We start from the raw sequence: 26,029 nt of genomic DNA on the forward strand, positions 1-26,029 counted from the left end.
TGACAGGGTTTTCTAATATGGGTCAGCCAAAACTCAATTACCTTAATTACAGATCATAACATGTAAACACGGATAAAAAGAAACCTCCAAACTACATGTAATTTGAAGGATTCTCTTAGAAAATCAAATATTTTTAACATAAGCAAAACCAGGTCAAAGCTGGGTAATGTTCAATAATTTGTCATGATACCTGTAATTATTCTTTTAGAGGCCATATACTTTAAAGTCAAAATTGATTGCTCATATCTTAATTCTCCTTATGACTTCAAGATAATATATTGGTGCTTAATGTACATGACTTACATTGTGCATACCACCAACACAATATAAAAAACCACTGCCAGGTGCAGTGGCTCACGCGTGTAATCCCAACACTTTGGGAGGCTGAGGTGAGTGAATTGCTTGAAGCCATGAGTTTGAGACCAGCCTGACCAACATGCTGAAACCTCGTCTCTACTAAACATCCCAAAATTAGCTGGGTATGGTGGCACGCATCTGTAATCCCAGCTACTCAGGAGGCTGAGGCACGAGAATAGCTTGAACATGGGAGGCTGAGGTTGCAGTAAGCTGAGATCATGCCACTGCCCTCTAGCCTGGGCAACATAGCAATACTCTCCTCCCCTCCCAAAAAGAAAATCCAGGTGTGGTGGTACGTTTGTGGTCCCAGCTAGTTGGGAGGCTGAGGCATGAGAATCACTTAAACCCCGTAGGCGGAGGTTGCAGTGAGCTGAGATCGCACCACTGTACTTCAGCCTGGGTGACAGAGCAAGACTGTCTCAAAATAAATAAATAAATAAGCAAACAAACAAGATAAATGTAAAAAAAATGGAGGTACATTTTAGATATATGGATATCATTATCATATACAAACAAAGATATGTTAGACTTATGTTACTATTGGTATATACAAAACAGTTAATGATTAACAACCAGCTATCAGATAAGTAGCCCTGATTTGTAGCACTGGCACTTTCCATACTGTAAATGCTCCCAGCATGGCTGCAAATGTGAGATCACTGAACTCAGAGTTTGAAAGAGAAACCCACAATTGGCCCTCAAGCAAGTCTCAGCTGACTTTCCACCTCCAACAACCCACAGTTTTAAGTTACAGATTTAAAATGTAGTGAAAATGAGCATCCTTCTTTATCATTTGTGGAAGTGTGATATGTCACAACACTTTGAAAAATAATATAGCATTATCTACTAAGATTAAAAAGTATGTGAATATATATGTACAAATACACATACACATATACACATATATATGCATACATATAATTTTCTCAAAGCAATTCCATTTTTAATTACTGATTTTTAAACAGTAAAGTACCAGTATTTTAGTGATTTATATAATACTGTAATAATGTCTCAATATATTTCAAGCATTAGTCTAAGTACTTTTTTGTTTGCTAACTAGCTAATTGTAACCAGAACAATGTGGTATGTTTTATTAATATACCCATTTTACTGGTTAGGAAATTAACATACAAAGCATGCCCCAAATCACACAGCCAGTAAATGGCTGAACTGAGATTTGAACTCAGGTGACATAATTCACTACACTCACTGCCTCTCTTGAACATCATGAGGGTAGATATCAATTTGGTGACAAAAACAAATGATCAAATAAACAAAAACGGAGTATTGTTGAATCAATGGTGATCCATTATTATTATCTTACATTATGTAGCTATTAAAATTATTTGTTCTTAAAACTTTTAAAAATGCTTAAAATGTTATAACTTTCTATATTTAACATTTCATTTTGTACTGTATGACTTAAGTTTATAACAAAAACTGTTATTGCATTTAAATTCAAATGTTCATTTGACTTCTTCCTAATGCTATTCCTTCCTTTTGATAATTCACATATGTACTTCTGTTTTATAATTTTATCCCTGAAATGCTAAAAACTTGTCACTACCTCAGTGATGAGTAGTCCATCATGTTGGATAGAAGTTGTTCCAGATGTCTTTACAAATATTTTAAAACTAGACACCAATTCAGAATCTTTTACCTTGCATTTCTATTAAAAAATTATCTCTTTTTAATTGCATGATAAAAAAAAATAGCTTACAAATACCTTCCACAGCAATCTGACTTCATAAAAAAGACATGCTACCTTTTCTTCACATCTTCAGTTAAATAGAAAAAAGAATTTTCTGTGTTTTTGAAAAACTCTGAGTGGCCCTCCCTAATACATTTTACTTTTCCCCATATCCACAGTTTTCACTCTGGTCTATGTTACATGACATTAAAATATATACACACATAATACATATAACATATTATAATATATAATTATAATATATAAAATAATAAATCATTTTTAAAATCTGAAGAAATACAAATAAAAGCTTACAAACTTAGCTTCAAAAATTAGATCTATATGTCTATCTACATATTTCTATCTACATATCCCTAATTATATATCTATCTAGGTATCTATCTATACACATACACATTCTGTGTCAGGTGATATATCTCTAAGAAAGGCAAGAAAATGACAAGTTTCTGACACATTTTTTCATGTTAACTTCTTCAGAACAGCTAATTGAGGTTATTTTCCTTTTAGTATCCCCTGCTATCTTTCTGTTCTGCTGTATGAGCAAGATTACAATGCTTAGGAGTCATTAAAGGCACAGGATGGCTTCAGAGTATAGCAGCTTTAAAAAAGAAAAGGGTATTATTTTAGAGCAGTTTAAGGTTTATAGAAAAATTGAGAGGAAGGTATATACACCATGTCTCCACACATGCACATCCTCCCCACTTACAACATCCCTAATCAAAGTTGTACATTGGTTACAATTGATGAATCTACATTGAACAATGATAATCACCAAAGTTCATCCTTTACATTAAAGATCACTGTTGGTGTTGTACATTCTATGGGAATGGACAAATGTATAATGATATCTATCCAACTTTATGGTATCATCTAGAGTATTTTCACTGACCTAAAAATATTTTGTGATCCTTCTATTAATCCCTTTCTACCTGCCTTTACCACTATATCCCTGACATCCACTGATCTTTATACTATTTCCCCAGCTTTGCCTTTACCAGAATGTTATATATTGGAATCATCCAGTATGTAGCCTTTTCTTAATGGTTTATTTTGCTTATAAGTATGCATTCAAGATTTCTCCATACTTTTTATATCTTTATGCCTCATTTCTTAACGGTTATTTCAAAAACGTAAGCTTGTCACTTAATATGGGACTTTTTATATGACCTTCCCTTCTAGCTTTTTTCTCAAGGGGTACTCCCATTCTTCTTGCTAAGAAAAGAAAAATGCTTTCAGGTCATCAGTGTGCCCAGTCTCAGGATATGAACTATACATAGTATAATTCAGAAGTGAATACCGCATATCCCTTTGATACATATGGACTTCCTCAACCTTCGTTCCTATTATGCTGACACAGGTGATACAAGTCTGGAAGGAGATGATGGATGGGAGAGAACTCTGAAGAGAGTATCTTCCCAGATAAAAGAAGGAAGAATCAATAAACGTAAAAGAAATCCTAGTTTTGCTACCCTTTCTGCCTGCTGCATTCAGACTTGAAATGCAGTTGTGATGCTTATGGCCATGGTACACAAATACCTCCCAGCTGATAAGGCATTGGGAAAATAACCACATTCCAGAGAAGAGGGAAGTATAACGATGGAAGGAACCTAAGTCCCTGGTGATATAATTGAACTGTCAAACCAAACATTGAGCCGCATAATTCCAGAAATTTTATTAAACTTCCACTAATAATAACTATAATAAATGTCTATGTTTTATAAGCATATAAGCATGTCTATGTTATATAAGCATGTAAGGATATCTATGTTTTATAAGTATATAAACCATGTCTGTGTTTTACAAGCATATGTTTGGATGTCCTGTTATTGTTATCTACATACATTAGCATAAACTTCAGTTATGGGAATATCAGCTGATATCTAGTGAACAATTACTCAATAAATGATAGCCATGAGGAAGAACACGACCAATAAGCAATGATTCTTTGCCTTTAGTGTACCTTAGAATTCTCTGAAGAGCTAATTAAAAATGCAGATATTCCACTTCCATCATCTGAGATTTTTATTCAGAACATCTGAGGTAGGGTCCAGAAATATGTATATTTAATACACACCCAAGGTGATTCTGCTGCTGTTAATTTGCAGGATCCTACTTTGAAAAATATTTCAGTATAGTCTAAAAAGGTTGGATAATGGGTAATACATATGAATAATTTAGAGGTCAAAGAATACAGTGAATAAAAACAACCTATTCTATCCCTTTCTCCATCTATAAGAGTATTATATATAAACACCAAGGGCAGGAGTGCCCTGATGAAGAAGTGAGTGACACAGAGCTCTCCAAGAGTATCTGATACATTTTGGATGAGTTTTTTACTTCATAAATTCACATAAGAAATTTAAAAGAAATTGAATACTCACATTAGCTTGGATTATGACAAAGTAGCGAGTCTTATCTTCATAGTTGAGCCTCTTCCTTAACACTATATTTCCAGTCAACATTAGGGGAATTTCAAAGGTGTCATTGGATGTCTGCAAATATTAAAGATACAGACTTCAGATTATTTGAATGTAAGATGAATTAATAACTCAATATTTTGGATTAATCCTCTTGGAAGTTAGAGATGACATGCTTATCATCTGAAAATAGAATGACTATAAGCTTCAGAGTCAATATTGTTATCATACTTCCAAACATTTAATTTTGATCAATGGGTTTCCCCAGAGTCCTTTGGTAATAATAACCAGAAAATTTGTTTCTTGTCATAGTTTTTAATATATCATTAGTATTATTCATCAACAGTCTTGGAATAGTTCTAAATCAAAGTCCAGGTATCTGAAAAACTTCCCTGTTACCACATTATCTTTTCACTGTGTTCTTTAACACCAAAGCATTCAAACACTGAAATCTGTTATTTCTACATAGTATCAATTGTCAACATTGATATCCATTCTGTCTTTTAAGTATCTTTAAGTATTATCTGGCATTAAATACAAAAAAAACACAGTTACGAGTCACTTAGTGATGAGGTACATTCTGAGAAATGTGTTGTTAGGTGATTTTAGTCATTGTGTGAATATCATAGAGTGTAGATTCACAAACCTAAAATGGTACAGCCTACTACATACTAGGACAGGTGATATAGCCTATGGCTCCTAGGCTACAAACCTGTACAGCATGTCACTGTACTGAATGCTATAGGCAACTGTAACACAGTGGTCAGTATTTTCTCTATAAATGTAATCTAAACATAGAAAAGGTATAGTAGAAACACAACATTATAATTTTATGAGACCACCATTTGCTATGTGATATATCATTGACCAAAATGTCATTATGCAGAGCATGACTGCGTGAACTTGAATCAGTTCATTATTGTGGAAAAAAAAATCCAGGTTATATATCAATTTTTTCTTTTAGGTTCCACAACTTCTGCTCATTAGTTAAGTTCTCTGCCCTGTCTAGGACTGAGTTTTTTCCTGGTAACATGGAAGTCATAAGGGCAACACTAGTGCTCTGGTATAAGCAGCCCTCAGTGTAACTGTATTCACACCTTAAGGGAGTATAATTTATAAGATAAATCTCTTATTCTTAAGAAGACCTTATGTCACTTTTGTATTTTAGTGCCATTTTAAAGAATGATAAAATTGTTTCTAGTAGGCTCAATAACTCAGTGTTATTTTGTTCACTGAAATTGTCTTGTGGTTGTTCAGTTGCCTTGTGTATTTGTGCTTGTGATTTTTGTTGTGGACATCACATCGGGTGAAATATTTAGTTTGAATCTGCATTAGATTGCTGCAAAAGGAAGGAAAGAGAGGGAGAGAAAAATGAGGGGAAAAGGCAAGAGGAAGGAGAAGAGAAAGGGAAGGGGAAGTGTGGAAGAAGAAAAAAACTGTGTATGTGAGAGAGAAACAGAGAGAGAGAGGAAGAGAGAGAGAGTGTTTACACCCTCAACTTAGTGTAAGTGTATTCCTAAGAGTCACATAAGAAGTTAAACTCAATGAAAAAAAAAAAAGCTGATTCAAATCTCTCAGCTCAGGCTCAATCAATGAAATGTGTGTAGTTTAGCCTTCCATGTCTAGAGCTGTGATCTGTCTCCTTTCTTTCTTTCTTTGTCTCTCTATCTCTCTTTCTCTCTGGGATGCATAAAGACACACACGCTGTACATTTTGCAGAATTAATATATATTTTTAAATGATTCATTCTGTGCTCCTCATGTAATGGGCCTTGCAAATCGTTCTTGGATGCAGTCATTTAAAAGTAACAATTTAAAATATAAATACAGAAAATGAAAATTAACAACACAATTAAAAACAGACATTTGACATTTTCCCTAATTTTTTGCCTATTCAACTTTGCTTATATCTATGAGTGGGGCTGGCAATTATGACACAGGAGTGTGAAAATGATTGAATCTAAACATGTAAGTTGAATATGGGCAAAATCTTAGTTAATAATTGCTATTTACACTGTTAAACCTATCCTAAGGTGTTGTTATGAGGTTATTACATTTTAGTGACTCAATAATATAGAAATATATATTGGTTTCTAGCAAAAATATGGAAGATACTGTGGTCTTACCACAAAACTACCACATCTCTGGACTCAGAACCCCAAATTAGCTCACATATCTGGTGACATTGTGCCTCAGAGGAGGCTATGTCTCTAAATGAGATGAGTCTTGAATAGTCTAGCTTAAAAACAGTAATTCCATTCTCTTTTACCAGGAAGTATTTTGCAAATGTACATGTGATTCCATTTTGAGTAATGAAAAAACTTCTCTTAATTGCAAAGACAGAGAGAAGCTAAAAATCCCTTTTCATGTTATAGAAGTTTCTGTCAGGATATAAAATTTAGAACTTCAGCAGCCATTTGGGGACTATTGATAAAATTAATTACGGAGAAATAGCTAACATGCTAGTGATAGCAGAGTATAAAATAAAAAGAGCCCGGATCTGTGTTGTCTTTGAGTTGCTGAGCAAATCTTGATATTACCCCATCTCTGAAAAACTTATTATGATAGATAATAAATTACCTTTTTGGTTAAATCATCTTTAATTTAGTTTTTTTACATATATATATAATATAGATTATATATTATAATATATTATAATATAGATTATATATTATAATATATTATAATATAGATTATATTATAATATATTATAATGTATAATATAATATAGATTATATATTATATATTATATATAATATATATTATATATATTATATATTATAATATATAATAGATATTATAATATATATTATATATAATATATATAATATATAATATATAATAGATATATATTATATATTATAATATATAATAGATATATAATATAATATATATATATCTATTATATATATAATAGATATATAATATAATATTATATATCTATTATATATATAATAGATATAATATATAATATATATAATATAGATTATATATTATATATATTATATGATATATATTATATTATTATATATTATATATATATTTTATATATACTATATATTACTATATAGTATATATATAGTAAATTTTCTGCAGCTGAAAGCACTTTGATACATGATTATTCCTGTCTCTATGTCTTTACACTGTAGGCCTCTCTCTTCTCCAAACAGGCCATGGCTCTTCACACCTGATATTTGCTCTTATTTTTCTCTTGCTTAAATATCCCATCACTTATTTCTCTGTGTACTAATCTTTGCAAACTTTACTCAGTGAAACCTCTTAAATGTAATTTAGACTTAAGTCTTTGATGTGATCTCACATTATTTTTTCCAAAAAACACTTATTTGGGATCTTCTGTTTTGCTTGACAGATTCCTCAAGGGTCTCAGTCTGTGATGCAGAAATAACCTATCCTTACATGTCTAGCTAAGCAACTTAATGAATCTTTGCAATACTTTTTTTGTTGTTGACAGTTTTTATTGGACGTTTGTAGAATTATTAAAAATAATAGTTATTAGTGACTTTATTGATCTTCAGAGCACTTTCAATTGCACTGAATTCTTATCATCTTAAATCTATCCTTTAGAGATTTTATAGATTCTTAGATTTTAATTTTACTTTTTATATGTATTCATTTATTTATTTATTTATTGAGATGGATGCAGTCTTGCTCTGTCATCCAGGCTTGAGTGCAGTGGTGCAATCTCAGCTCACTGCAACCTCTGCCTCCTGGGTTCAAGCGATTCTCCTGCCTCAGCCTCTGAGTAGATAGGACTACAGGCATGTGCCACCACATCTGGCTAATTTTTATTTTTTACTTTTAGTAGAGATGGGGTTTTAACATGTTGGCCAGTCTGGTCGCGAACTCCTGACCTCAAGGGTGTGCCCACCTTGCCTCCCAAAGTTCTGGGATTACAGATGTGAGCCACCATCCCTGGCCTAGATTTTCATTTTGTTAGCACTTGTATTCTATAAAATATAAGAATAGGATATACTTTATCATCAATGGTGCTTCTGAAATGTTGCATATTGAAAGCCACTGTATTAAATTTAATTCATTAATTAAGCAATTATTGAGTATTCATTCTGTCTCTAAAATGTAGAATAATAATCAAGAAAATTAGAAGCAAAATATAGATATCTTTGATATCTTTATGATAGACTTCTTTTTCCTCTAGTAAAAAGAATACTGGATTAGATCAACCCTAAGTAAAAGTCTTGCTTTAATGATATTTCTAAAGTGTTTACCTAAAAAGTTTAAAAAAAAAAAAAGCTAAATTAAGCAAGGGGAAAAAGTAGATTTTTTAATAAATAAATACATGATAAAGCCATGAAAAAAACAAAACAATACTTAGAACATTCTTAAAGTTTAGAATGCACAAGAATCATAGACATGTATCATTAAGACTGTAGATTCCTAGCATCTATTACCCAAAATTCCCGAAATTCTTGGGAATCGGCATTTTTAACAAACCTACCAGGTGATCCTGATGCAGATGATTCAGGTTTTACTTTTGAGAAACCACTGTACTACGTAAGTCTAAGAGTGACTGCACTCTCTGTCCTTGCTATTTATTTTTCTCTTCTTTCATTCTTAGAGATTTGTTCCACCAATGAGGCAGAAAAGTTTGGGAACAGAGCAATGCCCATTTACTTAAGCAACCTTACATTTCTAAAGCCAGGCCATTGCCCCCTTTCTGATAGTCGTGGATATTCTCTTTAAAATACAAACTAACATTCGCTTTTTTGGGTGATAAGAATTTAAGTGCTGACTACCTGCACTGTATTAATGAGAAAAATCCAATTATGGTTAAATGATTTAATACCCACACGCCCCAAACACCTGGCCTCCATTAAGAAAGGTCCACTCACTACTTTCTGACAGTTCAGTGACAACAACTGTCAAATAAGGGACAATTCTCCATTTAGTAAAATGAGGGCATAAGGCAGTTTAAGCAATTTATCACTATCATAGATATGGGAAGCAGGGTAGGAGACAGCTGTAACATTCACGCCACACACATTCACATTCAATAATGGAGAGAGAAGGAATGTTGAGGCTCTAGCAACTCTGTGTTTCCCAAGATGATTCCATCCCCCCAGAATCCCCTTTACTAATATGGGTTTGCACCAGTTTAGATAAAATGGCAGCTCTCTGAAAGGAGGTGTTGAATCCTACAGTTAAAGATGCTCTAGAAATGGAATATGGGGTTATTAGCACTATTTCTTCTCAGCTGATAGATTTGGTCATTCATCATTTTTAGGAAAGAGGGAAAAACTCCAGCCTTTCACACCTATGTTGTAAGCATTGTTTGTAATATTCTCTTTTCAGCTGTGATGACTAGAAATTCAGTTCAAAAGAAGATAATTTTTAAAGAACACACACACACACACACACACACACACACACACAGACACACACGTGTATATATATTTTCTGGTGACCTAAAGACAGAGACTTAGTACAAAAGTGCCTCAATGGGCCTGTAATTGAGAAGTGGCGGAAATGTAGATAATTACGATTTTCTCTTTGTCTCTAAGAGGCAGTAAATTCTCTTGTTATTTGACAATTTTTTTTGAAGTATCTTCCCTTATCTTTGTGTCTTTTTCTGTACCTCTTCTCTCTTCGGGTTTCCCCCATTTGTTCACATTGAATATAACTGTGAGTCTGTGTTTTAGTTCCAATAAGCAGCATCAACTTTGCCCTTATCAATCTTTAGACAGCCTTAAGCTTGTCTCTGATTAAGCTCAGGCTACTGTGCCATCAGCTGCTGAAAATTCTATGTTATTGTCATTGTTTGTGTGTCTCCTCTAATCTAATTTCCTAAAGTAAAAAGTGGAGGGCTAAGTAAGGCTATGCAATTTTTGTCCACCCAAGAGGGACTGGGATTTGAGCAGGCAACATTAACTTTGCTCCTAAGAGAAAGTCCCAACACTCTAATCATTTTTTCTGTTTCATACTGTTAAAACATGTCCCTGGCTGACAGACAAAATGGACTCCCTATGACTAACTGAAGTAAGTTAAAACAAAACCAACAAAACCAGGTGGCCATGCCTGGGTGACGAAGTGGTCGCATACTCTGTGTTCTCAGAAAGATGTCAAAGCATCACAGGATCTTCCTTTCTACAATTGATATGGTTTGGGTGTGTCCCCATGCAAATTTCATCTTGAATTGTAGCTTCCATAATTCCCACGTGTTGTGGGAGGGAGCTGGTGTGAGATAATTGAATCATGGCATTTCCCCATACTGTTTTTGTGGTAGTGAATAAGTCTCATGAGATCTGATGCTTTTATAAAGGGAAATCGCTTTCACTTGATTCAATTCTCTCTTAGTCTGCTTCCATGTAAGACATGCCTTTTGCCTCCCACCAAGATTGTGAGGCCTCCCAGGCACATGGAACTGAGTCCATTAAACCTCTTTTTCTTTATACATTACCCAGTCTCACGTATGTCTTTATCAGAAGTGTGAAAACAGACTAACACAGTAAATTGGCACTGGTAGAGTGGGGTCCTGCTGTAAAGATATCAAAAAATGTGAAGGCAACTTTGGAACTGGGTGGCAGGCAGAGGTTGGAACAGTTTGGAGGGCTCAGAAGGACAGGAAAAGGTGGGAATGTTTGGAACTTCCTAGAGACTTTTTCATTGGCTTTGACCAAAATGCTGATAATGATACGGACAATGAAATCCAGGGTAAAGTGATCTCAGATGGAGATGAGGATACTGGAGTAAAGGTAACCCTTGCTATGTTTTATCAAAGAGACTGGTGGCATTTTGCCCCTGATGTAGAGATTTGTGGAACCTTGAACTTGAGGGAGATGATTTAGGTTATTTGGTGACATGAGTTTCTAAGTAGCAAAACACTCAAGATGTGACTTCAGTGCCATTAAAAGCATTCAGTTTTAAAAGTGAGACAGAGCATAAAAATTCAGAAAATTTGCAGCCTGATGATGCAATAGAAAAGAAACACCCATTTTCTGAGGAGAAATTCAAGCCAGTTGCAGAAATTTGCATAAGTAATGAGGAACCAAATGTTAATCACCAAGGCAGTGGGGAAAATATCTCCAGGGTGTGTCAGAGACATTTGTGGCAGCCCCTCCCATCATAGGCCAGGAGCCCTAGGAGAAAAAAGTGGTTTCATGGGCCAGGTCCTGGACCCCCCTTTCCATGTGCAGCCTAGGAACTCGGTGCCCTGTGTCCCAGCTGCTCCAGCCATGGCTATAAGGAGTCAAGATATAGCTCGGGCTGTGGCTTCAGAAGGTGCAAGCTCCAAGCCTTGGTAGCTTTCACATGGTGTGGAGCCTGTGGGTCCACAGAAGTCAAGAATTGAGGTTTGGGAACCTCCACCTAGATTTCAGAGGATGTATGGAAATGCCTGGATGTCCAGATAAAAGTTTGCTGAAGGGGCAGGGCCCTCATGGAGAACCTCTGCTAGGGCAGCATGGAAAGGAAGTGTGGGGTTGAAGTCCCCACAAAGAGTTGCCACTGGCACACTGCCTAGTGAAGCTGTGAGTAGAGGGCCACTGTCCTCCAGAACCCAGAAAGTAGATTTACTGACAGTTTGCACTGCATGCCTGGAAAGCAGCAGACACTCAAGGCCAAACTGTGAAAGCAGCCAGGAGGGAGGCTGTACCCTGCAAAGCAATAGGGGTGGAGCTGCCCAAGACCATGGGAACCCACTTCTTGCATCAGCATGACCTGGATGTGAGACATGGTGTCAAAGAAGATCATTTTGGAGCTTTAAGATTTGACTGCCCCACTGGATTTCAGACTTGTATAGGGCCTTTAGACCTTTTGTTTTTGCCAATTTCTCTCATTTGGAATGTATATATATATATATATATATATATTCATACCCAATGCCTGTACCCCCATTTTATCTAGGAAGTAACTAACTTACTTTTGATTTTACAGGCTCATGGGTGTAAGGAACTTGCTTTGTCTCAGATGAGACTTTGGACTGTGAGCTTTTGAGTTAATGATGAAATGAGTTAAAACTTTGAGGGACTGTTCATAAGGCATGATTGGTTTTAAAATGTGAGGACATGAGATTTGGGAGGTGCCAGGTGTAGAGTAATATGATTTGGCTGAATCCCCACCCAAATCTCATCTTGAACTGTAGCTCCCATAATCCCCAAGTGTTGAGGGAGGGACCTGGTGAGAGATAATTAAATCATGGGGGTGGCCTCCCCAGCCACGTGGAACTGTGGGTCCATTAAACCCCTTTTTCTTTATAAATTACCCAGTCTCAGGTATGTCTTTATCAACAGCGTGAAAACGGACTAACACAACAATAAAGCAAAAACAGATCCTGTTCTTGGTGCCAAGATAAACTGCAGCTGGAACTACTACCTTTTGCCCCCTATGCCATCCCTACACTGGCCCTTTAGCACCAGCCCTTTGAAAGAAACATCTGACAGAAACTTCTGGTTTGGGGCTTGGAAATCAACCAATCAGAGCTCACCTGAATCAACCAATCAGTGTATAGAACAGTCATGACTCATCTGTTTTGACCAATCAGAATTAAGCAAGGATCTATCCTTCATTTGGATGAAGACAGCTTATTGGGAACCTGGGTGGGAACTATAGCTATAAAACCCTAACCCTCTCTCTGTTCTCTGAAATGTGTCTTAGCTTGAAACCACAGGCTGTATATCCATGGTTTGAAAACTGTTCACTGAAATAAAGTCTCTTTCCTCCAAATTCCTTTCCAGAGAACATTTGCTCACAATATAAATTTACCACTGTCCCTCACACAAATACAAACAGATTCATTCACATTTAATGATGCATTATGATTACAATGCAGTTCAACTTATCTTATTCCAGCCAACTTCCAAGGAAACTGTATTTGTGTTTGGTTGGGTTTTGAAACTTAAAAGTCACAGCCTTGGTGTGAAAAGACTGAGGTTCGAAGTTTTACACAAAGAAGGCCTTTACACCAGTCTTAATTATACATGAGTTTCCAGTAAAATGAGAATATTATGAATTTATGGAGGCATGGGAATCTCATGATATAATGTACCCTGAAAAGTATTATTAAACTACAGTAAATTTTTTAGTAACCTACCTAGGAATAAGTAATCACTGTTTTAGCTTAACCTTAAATATTGTATTGACATCTGAAATTTGGACTTTGACATATATACACACACACAGAACTACTTCAAGACGGTGATTTTTTAAAAAAATCGTTTGTCCTTAAAATGTGGTTTTAACTTCCTGACTCAGGAAATTCAAATGCTTACACATTACAAATAAAAATTATGGCTTACATTTTCTGAATTCTCTCAAAGCTACGGGGAGTCAAACATATTACAAAAGAAGGACAATTTACTCAGGAGGACTTGATAAAAGATGTTACCACCCACTGAAACACCACTGTAATACCTCAAAGAAAGAAGCTGCTTACGCATATTGCTTAAGTGTCTTCATTTTTTTTTTCTGAGTAGTAACAGTAGTGAATAACAATGTTATGCTGCTTCCTCAGTAAACTGGAGACTGCTACAAGGGACATGTCATCAGTCTCCTCCTTATCACTTTAGGTCAAACTTAAAATGCTGAATAAACATGCCTCCAGTCTGGCATTAAAATAAAAAAAAAAGATCAAAAAGACATGATAATTTATTGTCTAAATAGTCTTATCAATCTTGCTAACAATGAGATTTAATATATCAGAATACCTATATTTAGATTTTTCCATATAAGACAAATTCTCAAAAATGAAAGTTACTGCAGATCATGTGATGACAAATTCTTATTAATTTCAGAGTTCTTCTTTTATTTTTTCAAAACAAACAAATTCAAGCTTGTCTAACCCACAGCCCACAGGCTACATGGGGCCCAGGTTGGCTCTGAATGTGGCCCAACACAAACATGTAAATGTCCTTAAAACATTATAAGATTTATTTGTGATTTTTTATTATTAGCTCATCAGCTGTCATTCACGTTAGTGTAATTTGTGTGTGGCCCAAGACAATTCTTTTTCTTCCAGTGTGGCTCAGGGAAGCCAAAAGATTAGACAGACACCTCTGAATTAGTTCAGTGCATTATGAACACTCTTACTTTGTATTACCATGAAGGCATTAAACAAAAAAAAAAATCAGCAGTATTTTACAATAACTGTGATGAGTACACTAGAAATTGCATAGAAATTAAATGCCCCTCATTAAAGGCCTGACAACATATATTGTCCAGTACATATTTTTACATATTGTCTACTACCAAGTTCCAACAGATAATTCAAGTTGTACTTAATAAACAAAAGGTGACCAAATGAGAAAATGAACTTATACAAGAGAAAGAAGAATGCTTCTTCTTCTGAACAATAGTGGGGACTGACAAAGATTCTTTGCCTAGCCAAACTTGATCAGGCTTCTGAATCTTCTCCTAGGCTCATCTGTATACTTCCTCATAAAATCACTTTTTAACAAAGAACCATACTATATCACTTTACCAAGAACTCCTCTACCTTTGATAAATGATCTACCTTGAAAACTCATCAGGTTTCTCATCCTGCACCACCCCTTAGGTGATGTCTGATCACCCTGGCTTGTCTTCAGCAACAATCGTATTAGCGTGTTTTAGCCAGAATTCCCCTTATCTCTGATGTTTCCTCCTAGTAATTTTCCATCCAGTGACCCTGACCCTGCTCCTTGGCTATAAAGTCCCACTTGCCCATGCTTTATTTTTAGTTGAGTCCAATATCTCTCTCCAACTGCAAGACCTCATTGCAATGATTTCTATACCTATTGCAGTGGTCCTGAATAAGGTCTTTCTTACCATGTTTTAATTTATCATTAAATAATATTTTTATTTAACAATTGTCTACAGGACTTTTAGAATAAGATATTTACTAAATTATTTTTTTCTAAATACATCACCCATGAAAGGATAGAGAATGCTGCAGGAACAAACCCTTAAACTTTCATTTTTTTTCTTTACTTTTCATATCTACATATCTAATATGCATCAGCAAGTGGTCTCTTTTTATTGTCATTGGCTAATGAATGTTTCTCCTCAACATGTTTTTCTCTGATCACAACAGCAGGGGCAGGGAATATGATTACTTGTACATTGGTTCTTTGAGTTTACATTTCATTAGTCAAAGCAAATACTTTTCTCCAGGCAAGAAAAGTACACCTCTAGTATATATCAAAAGAGAGGAAGAACCAAACATTTTTGGTAAACAGCTCAAGTGCTTTTGTTAACAGCAGTGAATCCATATGGGTCTGCGGCAACTCGGTCCTAACCTCAGGGGAAAGAATGTGATTTAGGGGAAGAAGTAAGTTTAAGGCAGAGGGAGAGATTGAGGTGAGTTTTAGAGTAAGAGTGAGAGTTTATTAAAAAGTTTTAGAGCAGGAATGAAAGCAAGCAAAATACTCTTGGAAGACGGCTAAGTGGGTGACTTGAAAGATCCAAGTGCCTTGTTCATCCCTTCACTTGGGGGTTTTCTACACTGGCATGGTTTGGGGGTTTGCGATTCTCCTCCCTTGATTTTTCCTTTGGGGCAGGCTGTCCACATGCACAGTGCCTGCTGGTGCACTTGGGAGGGTCTTCATGTGCAGTATGTTTACTGAAGTTGTTGCATGCTTACTTGAGGCATTTTTGCCTTACCAGTTGAACATTCCCAGAAAAAGGTCATATACTAGTGAAATTCTGCCATTTTGCCTCTTAACGTGCATGCTTCAGCCCTCTTGCCCAACTTCTAAGCTCTTATTGGGAAGCTGCTGATCACCAGCCCAAGTGTTTTCTATTGGGAGACTATATTTCCCTGGCACTGGCTGTGATCAATTATTATTTTACAGAAAAAGTTTAAAAGCCACCTAACCATCACCTGATGATCAGCTGACATTCCTGGGGGTGGTCCTCTCCTGCCATGCTCATATCTGCCTAACCATCTAGTTGATATGGTTTGGCTCTGTGTCCCCACCCAAAACAAATTACAATGTCAAATTGTAATCCCCATGTATTGAGGGAGGGATCTGGTAGGTGGTGACTGGTTTATGGGGGCAGTTTCCCCCATGCTGTTCTCCCGATAGTGAGTTCTCACGAGATCTGATGGTTTAAAAGTGGCACTTCCATTTTTGCTCTTTCTGCCTCCTGCTGCATGTAAGATACACCATGCTTCTCCTTCACCTTCTGCCATGATTGTAAGTTTCCTGAGGTGTCCCTAGCCATTCAGAACTGTGAGTCAGTTAAACCTCCTTTCTTTGTAAATTACACACTCTCAGGTAGTATCTTTATAGCAGTGTGATAACAAACTAATACAGGAAATTGGTATTGGGATAGTGGAGTACTGTTAAGATGATAACCTGAAAATATAGAAGCAACTTTGGAACTGGGTAATGGTCAGAGGTTGGAACAGTTTGGAGGGCTCAGAAGAAAACAGGAAGATGTGGGAAAGTTTGGACCTTCCTAGAGACTTTGTGAATGCTTTCAACCAAAATGCTGATAGTGATATGGACAATGAAGTCCAGGCTGAGGTGGTCTCAGATGGAGGTGAGGAACTTATTGGGAACTGGAACAAAAGTCACTCTTGCTATGCTTTAGCAAAGAGACTGGTGGCATTTTGCCCCTGCCCTAGATCTGTGGAACTTGGAACTTGAGAAAGATGATTTAGGGTATCTGGCAGGAGAAATTTCTAAGCAGCAAAGTATTCAAGATGTGACCTGTCTTTTTCTGAAAGCATACAGTCATAGGCATATATGAAGACATTATGTGAAACTGGAACTTATGTTTAAAAGGGAAGCAGAGAATAAAACTTTAAAGAATTTGCAGCCTGACCATGTGGTAGAAAAGAAAATCCCATTTTCTGGGGGAAAATTCAAGCTGGGTGCAGAAATTTGCATAAGTAACGAGGAACCAACTATTAATAGCCAAGACAATGGGAAAAATGCCTCCAGGGCATTTTAGGGATCTTCATGGCAGCCACTCAAATCACAGGCCTGGAGGCCTAGGAGGGAAAAATGGTTTTCTGAGCTGGGACCAGGGCCCCACTGCTCTGTGCAGCCTTAGGACATGGCATCCTATGTCCCTGCCACTCTAGCTCCAGCCATGGCTAAAATGTACAGTTCAGGCCATTGCTTCAGAGGTGCAAGCCCCATGCCTTGGTGGCTTACATGTGGTGTTGGGCCTGCAGGTACATAGAAGACAAGAGTTGAGCTTTGGGAACCTCCACCTTGGTTTCAGAGGATGTGTGAAAATGCTAGCATGTCCAGGCAGATATCTGCTGCAGGGGTGGAGCCCTCATGGAAAACATCTACTAGCATAATGCAGAGTGAAAAAGTGGAATTGGAGTCCCCACACAGAGTCCCCACTTGGGACTGCCTAGTGGAGCTGTGAAAAGAGTCCCGCTGTCTCCTCCAGATCCTAGAATGATAGATCCACAGACAGCTTGCATCATGTGCTTGGAAAAACCACAAGCACTCAATGCCAGCCTGAGAAGGCAGCTGCAGGGGCAGTACCCTGCAGAGCCACAGGGACATAGCTGCCCAAGGCCTTGGAAGCTTACCCTTTGCATTAATGTGCCCTGGATGTGAGACATGGAGTCAAATGAGATTATTTCGACGCTTTAAGATTTAATAACTGCCCTGCTGTGTTGTGGACTTGCATGGGGCCTGTGGTGCCTTTATTTGGGCCAATTTCTCACATACAGAATGGGTGTATATACCTAATGTCTGTACCCTCATTGTATCTTGGAAGTAACAACTTGTTTTTGATTTTATAGGCTTATGGGTTAAAGGGAATTGACTTGTCTCAGATGAAACTTTGAACTTGGACTTTTGAGTTAATGCTGAAATGATTTAAGACTTTAGGGAACTATTGAGAAGGCATGATTGGTTCTGAAATGTCAAAAGGACAAGAGATTTGGAAGAGGCCATGGGTGGAATTATATGGTTTGTCTCTGTGTCCCGACTAAAATCTCATGTTGAATTGTAATCTCCATGAATCTAGGGAGTGATCTGGTGGGAGGTGACTGGATCATGGGGCAGTTTTCCCCATGCTGTTCTTGTGAGAGTGAGGGCAGTCTCATGAGATCTGATGGTTTAATAGTGATAATTCCCCCTTCACACTCTCTCTCTCCTGCTGCCATGTAAGATGTTCCTTCCTCCCCCTTTCCCTTTTGCTGTGATTGTAAGTTTCCTGAGGCCTTCCCAGCCATTTGGAACTGTGAGTCATTTAAAATTATTTTATTATAAATTACCCAGTCTTAGATATTCTTTATAGAAGTGTGAAAATGCACACTACTGTAACACTTTCACTTTAAATTGGATCAATCAGTTCAGCAAATATTTATTCCCAAACTTGTTGCTTCTTTGTTTTAGAACACCATTTGAATTGCAATAAAAAGAGTTGCTTAAGTTCTTTGTAGATTGGAGGGGGGAGGGGGGAGGGGAGAGGGACAGCATTAGGAGATATACCTAATGTAAATGACGAATTAACAGGTGCAGCACACCAACATGGCACATGTATACATATGTAACAAACCTGCACGTTGTGCACATGTACCCTAGAACTTAAAGTAAAATAATAAAAAATAAAAAATAAAAATAAAAATAAGTTGAAACATAAAAAAAAAGATTTGCAACAAAACAGAAAGGCTCAATTTTAGTTATTCCAATTTTATTCATATATTAAATAAAATAGTTATGGTGAAGAATTTACAATATTTTGCTTTATTGAAATGTTATTATTTTGACTAGTAAAAGTGCCACACTATGGTGCTATTAATGTAAGCAGAATTACCAGAGATTTAGTAGTAGCAGAACATAAAATTTATCATGTATTTTCTCACAGGTCTTACAAGAGAAGAAACTGGTACTGAGGTTTACACTAATTTTATATGAAGTCTAAAAGTGGATTCTCTCCCTAAGATTGTACCTTGGTTAATCCTTTTTTCCTTCAATACATCCTAAGTTAAGTGTCATGATGTCTTACTATTTTTTCCACAGAATTAAGAGCATTTTAGCTTGCTAAAACATATATTATTTATTTTCTTTTTTCATTTGTAATTTTGAAAATGCATGTGGTTGATTGGTTTATCCACTCCGTAGGGAGTAAGAGTTACATATTAAATTGTACAGCAAACCTACACTTCCCTGGAATGGGGAGGCATTGACACAGAATTATTGCACAGTTAAAAAAGAATTTAAGCCTTATTAACTGTCTACATTTTAAGCAGAAAGATAGTTTAAAGTAATATATTTTTTGCTCTCAAACTATATCTAAACATTGAATATTTTTATGCATGCAATAAATATCTCCCTAAAAAACATGGACTAGTCATTTGATACTTGCTGGGAGGTTTTATTTTTACAGCTTGGGGAGTAAAGGTTAGAAAGTCACCTTCATAAAATTTGAGCTAGAAACATGGCACACACGTACAATTAATTCTTTAAAAAAATACCTAAAGAGCAAACAAAATAAGTGGTTTCGAAATCGAATGTTCAGTCAGCTGTTTCTACATTTAAGAAAAAGCATTTCTGCTGCCCTTTTCTTTGCTGTTTCTTTGCTACTTCCCACTTCATTTCTTATGTAACCCTTCATACTGTCCTTCTCTGTCACAGTCTCATCATATCCCCAACTCTTGGTTTTATTGTCTCTGCCTAAAAAAAAGTCCTCTTTTACAGAAACAAAGCAAAAAAAAAAACAAGACTCTAAAATCTGACCTTCACCCTGCTAATAAAATTTATATATATATTATATATATATACTTATTTTCCAAATTTATTAAAATTTTAACACAGTCAGTACAATTTTTTTTTGTGAGAACACAATAGAGGAAGAGTATACTGAAACTGGATTTTACAGTTCAGAAGTAGTTTTCTAATATGACCCAAATCACTTCACTTACGAGTTTTCTTTGCTATGCAACAGAGATAATACTACTTTTAACTGATTTGTGAGGATAAAATGAGAAAATGCGTCCACAATTTACTTAACATAATGCAATAAATTTGTGATGTAGATCTTACTGTGAGTTCTCAGACTCTACTATCCCAATAGAGTTTTTTGTTTGTTTGTTTTTGCTTGTCTGTCTAAAGTTTATCTACAACATACAATGGTAAAAATAAGGGCAAAATGTTAACTTCGCCATTGTTTATATTTCTAATATTTATTAAACATAAAAGAGATGCATTCAATTTGAAAGCTTATTTAAGTAGTGCATTTATAATTGCTTTGGGGGGCCCATGGGATTTTGAGGAGCTGCCTCAAAGAAAGTGGGGAGATGTGAGGCAAGGCTTCCAGCTCTAGCTTCAGTTTAAAAAAATCTTACTTTGTCTGTTTTTTTGAATAATATATCATTAGAGGAAATGATTCATGGCCTAAAAAAAAACATAGAAATCTTCTTGTCTATTTGGGAGGCCGAGGCAGGCGGATCACGAGGTCAGGAGATGGAGACCATCCTGGCTAACACAGTGAAACCCCGTCTCTACTAAATATACAAAAAAATTGAGCTTGCAGTGAGCCAAGATCACGCCACTGCACTCCAGCCTGGGCAACAGAGCGAGACTCCGTCTCAAAAAAAAAAAAAAAAAAGAAAGAAACCATCTTGTCTAATGGAAAAAAAGGAAGAAAAACAACAAAATAAAACAGACTATAGCTAGTGGCTTTGTCTTGTCTTCTTCTCTATCTTTGGTTTAACTGGTGGACGGCTAGAAGTTTAAAGGCTTATCAACTCCAGCAATACTTGGTGTGTGTTCTTGAGGTATAGCAACAATATTGGTATTAATTGATGAGTTGCATAAAATTCATGTTTGACACTTGCTATCTCATCTCCAGTGATTTATTTAGAATGCTTTGGAGACCACAAACATAACAGAAATTTAGTAAATGAGGCATATTACACCTATGAATGTATTTTAAACCTTATCTAAAAATACCATCAAAAATTAGCTTCTAGCAATAAAGCATAAATATTACAAATAATTCAATTTTGAGACATTTTTAAATAATAGTATCATTACTAATCTGGTTCTGGAAGTTACTGAATAATACAATAACTATCAGCTGAAAAAATCATTAATTTTATTCCTTTTAAGAAAATTACATTGCAAATAGGTATTTACATACCGGATCATCTGGATTATACTGAATAACATACTCTATCTGTCCATTTGGTCCATCATCTATATCTGTAGCTCCATTGTCTCCTGAAAATCCTGTGAATATTGTGGTACCAACTGGAGTGAGCTGAAAGGAAAAAACATTTTAAATATCAATTTTCATTTTATCAACTGCACACCAGAAATGTTACAGCATAAAAATCAGCTCTTTTTTACCTAAAGGAAGATACCAGTTGGCAGCCCACAACCACAAACTGAAGTGTTTCAAAAGAACAGTTTTGAGCCTTACACAGGAGTTCTTAAAATGTCTGAAATGTCCAACTTTGTGATTCTTGCTATGGGTGAAGAAGCAGAAGACCCTGATTCCGTGTTAAACACATTTGGACCAATTTATAGCCATTAGTATGTTAGCTCCTGTGGAGAAATTGCATCTGTTGTTTCTCCTCAAAACCCTTGATGCAATGTTACCTACAGGCTAGAATTTAAACTGTAAGAAAAAGTTAGTTTAAAATAAACGATTTACGAGTGAGCAATGAAATCCAGGCTGATGATTATATGCAAGTGGCAAGTTTGAGAAAGAGAAATTGGAGACAATGAATAGTCTGTATATTAGAGGAAAATGCTGGGAGTTTCTTGAGTCCTTCTGATATTGGTTGAGTAGAACATGATCAGGTCACAACAGCTGGAGAGATAGCAACATCTTTTCATTTTGGATTAAAACATCAGAACTTAATATGTGTGGCATACAAAACCATGATTTGATGTGTGACCTAAATTGCTAGTCTTAATTCTTACTTATGCCCACAAGAGAATCACCATTATTTTTTTTTACCTGTAGGTTTTTGCGCAATGTGCTCTTATAACCAGAGTAATTTTTTTAAATTTTCCCCTCCCAGTTTTTAGGTTTTAGCTGAAATACTACTCATTAGTTAAATTTCAACTTAATTAGATATCACCTTCTCCCATACCACCCCTCAAATAGCATTACACACGCCACATCAGAAGATGATTCCCCTTTTCTTGTGCTTGCATTTTGCACTTTGTTCCTATAATCGTTGCATTGTTAGAGGAACTAAATGCACTTCATCAATAAACATAAGCTCTGTGCCTCTACAGACTGGACGCTTTTAATGTTTGCTCAGGGATTTGTTCTCTTAATTTTTGACTAGGATTCCTTGACGGTAAGAATAGCTTAAGAGGCAACAAAAAAGTTGCCTTATTCAGTTTTACTTTCAGAAACTGAAAATTCACATTTTACAAGGATCCCTCAGGTAATGTAAATGAGTGAAGCAAGCATGATGAGACGGTGGAAAATAGATAGAACATGCCCTCTCTGATGCTACTCAGAGAAGGTAGCCGCTACTAGTAGCTGCTACTCAATCCCAGCAAATTCTTGCCATCTTGGAATATGGAGCCCATGCTACCAAGTCTTCTAATATTTTAATTGTATATAAAATATCTTGATGCTAAGATTGACAACAGATTTTTATTATTTATTTATTTATTTATTTATTTTTGAGATGGAGTCTCACTCTGTCACCCAGGCTGGAGTGCAGTGGCGCGGTCTCGGCTCACTGCGAGCTCTGCCTCCCGGGTTCACGCCATTCTCCTGCCTCAGCCCCCCAGGTAGCTGGGACCACAGGCGCCCACCACCACGCCCGGCTAATTTTTTGTATTTTTAGTAGAGACGGGGTTTCACCGCGTTAGCAAGGATGGTCTCGATCTCCTGACCTCATGATCCGCCCACCTCAGCCTCCCAAAGTGCTGGGATTACAGGCTTGAGCCACCGTGCCCGGCTGACAACAGATTTTTAAACATTAAAATATAAATAGGTAAAATAAAATATGCCCATTGCCTCAACAACTACACTAGTTTGCAATCTCTGATTTAGGAAAAGAATATAATTATGATTTAAAAATAAACCATAAGTACAAGGAAGTTCAGGATTTATAAGGCCCAGTTTCCTAGCAGGCAGCATTAAAGGCAAACTTTGGAGAGCTGAGAATGAAGTGAGACGAGATCGTTTAAGTAGTACCTATGAGGACATCGAGGGACCACTGGGGATAGATTTAGTAGAAATGTTAGTCAGCTAAATTACTTCCAAGCTGACGTTCAATATTTTTCTTTTTTAATGGAATTCCTGTTGCAAAAGACATCCTTATCTTTTATAAATATTCACCCATTCTTATGTAGCTATACTTTGATATTTTTATTACCAACTTATTTTTAAATCAACATATAGAATTTTGTATATTTGTTGTGTACAACATGTTGTTTTAAAATATGTATACCTTGTGTGATGGCTAAACCAAGCTAATTAACATATCTATTACATACATTTTTGTGGTGAGAGCACTTAAAAAATCTATTTTCAAAAATAGATAGTTATTATTAACTATAGTTACCATGTTGTACAATAGATTTATTGAATTTATTAGTTCAAGAAATTTAAATTTTGTATCCTTTGACCAACATCTCTCAATCCATATCCCAGCCCCTAGTAACCACTCTTATACTGTCTGCTTCAATTACTTCAACTACTTTAGATTCCACATACAAGTGGGATCATGTAGTATCTGAATATCTGTGCTTGGCTTGTTTCACTTAACATAATATCTTCCAGGTTTATCCATAATTTTCAAACTGTGAAATTTTATGATTGGATGACATTGATTTGTTTCCATATATCTAATAAACTTAAAAATTTTGTTGCCAAAAAATACTATGTCATGGAAGTAGATACAAAAGCAAAACAAAAAATCAAAATAAAACAAACAAATTTAAAAAAATTAAACAGTATCGTCTGTGGAAATTTTGAGGAAAAAAAGGGGGTGCCCATGCCTTTCAATCTGCTTACTGGGGTAATGTATACTATTGGACCAGATTTATTTTGAAGAGCAGGATCCCAAAGCCCTACAACTTAGGGAGATAAAATTGGTCTTGCGGGGAAGATATAGGACATCCAGGGAGAACTTCACGTTTGCCCCTCCTAATCAAGATTAAATTTCTGGAATAAATATTTATATGACAGAAATTTGTTGGAATAGATGGTTTGAAAGATTTTAGTCCTTACAATGTAATATTTGTAAAGTTGAAGGCATATTTCTAAATTCAAGATGCAAACTATTGAAAAGATCAATGCTTTTCTCTAGCTCTACAATGTTTTTTTGAAATGACAAAAAGGCCACATAAAAGTAGCATGATGTCTTAATATATTACCATCAAGTAATATTTTTCTTCATCACTGACATGGCTTTTTCCATGCAGAAATCACATTTGTAAGTATAATGTTTAATATGTAGTCCTTTAAAATAAACTCTACATTGTTATAATGTTTAATATGTAGTCCTTTAAAATAAACTCTACATTGTATTTCTTTGATTGCCTTTCAAAAAATATGCTTGCTGATGAAGCCTACCAAAGATTGATAATAGACTACAGGAAAAAAATTGAATATGCATTTGCTTATGGTTTCAATTTTAAGCTTAATCCAAAGAGTAATTCAATTTCAAATGTTCTCATTTCAGGATATGAGCTCATTTTGTGTGCCACAGGTAAATTTCCCTAATCATATTTGTGTGGCCATATATACTTTTATTATTTCTGAAAAATTGCAAGTAGAAATATGATTCTATAATAAATTTAATTAATTTATATCTTTGAATAGAAAATAAAAGAGAAACAATTGTATTAGCCGTAGGAATAGAGAAAACCTTTTTTCTATAATGATATTATATAAAGGTTATGAATCATCCCTAAATATAATTTGAAGGTCTTTTTTAGACAAAATTTTAGATTCCTTGAAAATTAAATGAAAAGCATTAGTGTAATAGCAATAGATTTCAGCACGTTCTTTCATTCATGGCTGTCTTTCTTGACAATTTCAGTAAAAATTTCTCCCCAATTTCACAACTATGGTATTTACTGGTTGACAGGGAAGGATGGGCAGGCTCAGGAATTGTCCCAAGGTGAGGTTTGCTCTCCTCCATAGTTCCACATTTAAGGCAAACGTCTTAGCACAGATCACTCCTGTGTATTTCTACTACTAGATTGTGCAAGCATGTACAAATAGCCATTCATATGTAAAATGCAACACAAAATGGATCAGTCATACATTTTTTTCATGATCTGCTCAAATTTCATGATTTGTTCAAATGGTAGACCTGTTCACATATGAGATAGGGTTGAGGCTAATATGAGAGAAATAGCCGAGAAAAAAGAAGATAAGTTATATGGGCAAACATGGGAGGTCTGAAAAGACTAAAAAGGCTCTAATGAAGATGCCTATGCCAGATGCAAAAAAGCAGAAGAAAGTAGAAGCAGAAAAAATGTTTTTTAAAAAATAGTAGATCCTGGCCAGATGCCATGGCTCACACTTGTAATCCCAGCACTTTGGGAGGCTAAGGCAGGAGGATTACTGCTTCAAGTCTGAGAGTTTAAGAGTTTGACAGTAGAGATAGATAGATAGATAACAGGCCT

At 35.8% G+C, this 26,029-nt stretch overlaps 1 protein-coding gene across 2 annotated transcripts in view; it reads right to left on the bottom strand.

Moving 5' to 3' along the window:
- PCDH15 (protocadherin related 15) overlaps positions 1 to 26,029 on the bottom strand; it is a 1,779,889-nt gene that overhangs the window by 517,121 nt on the left and 1,236,739 nt on the right. For both annotated transcript variants that reach the window (XM_055092816.2, XM_057298896.1), the window contains 2 exons: positions 21,558 to 21,677; positions 4,450 to 4,560 (listed from right to left, as the gene is read on the bottom strand). In XM_055092816.2, the coding sequence (XP_054948791.1) occupies positions 4,450 to 4,560; positions 21,558 to 21,677 (231 nt within the window). The remainder of the gene's footprint in view (positions 1 to 4,449; positions 4,561 to 21,557; positions 21,678 to 26,029) is intronic.

Source organism: Pan paniscus, chromosome 8 (assembly GCF_029289425.2).
Source record: "Pan paniscus chromosome 8, NHGRI_mPanPan1-v2.0_pri, whole genome shotgun sequence".
In the NCBI taxonomy this organism is placed as follows: Eukaryota; Metazoa; Chordata; class Mammalia; order Primates; family Hominidae; genus Pan; species Pan paniscus.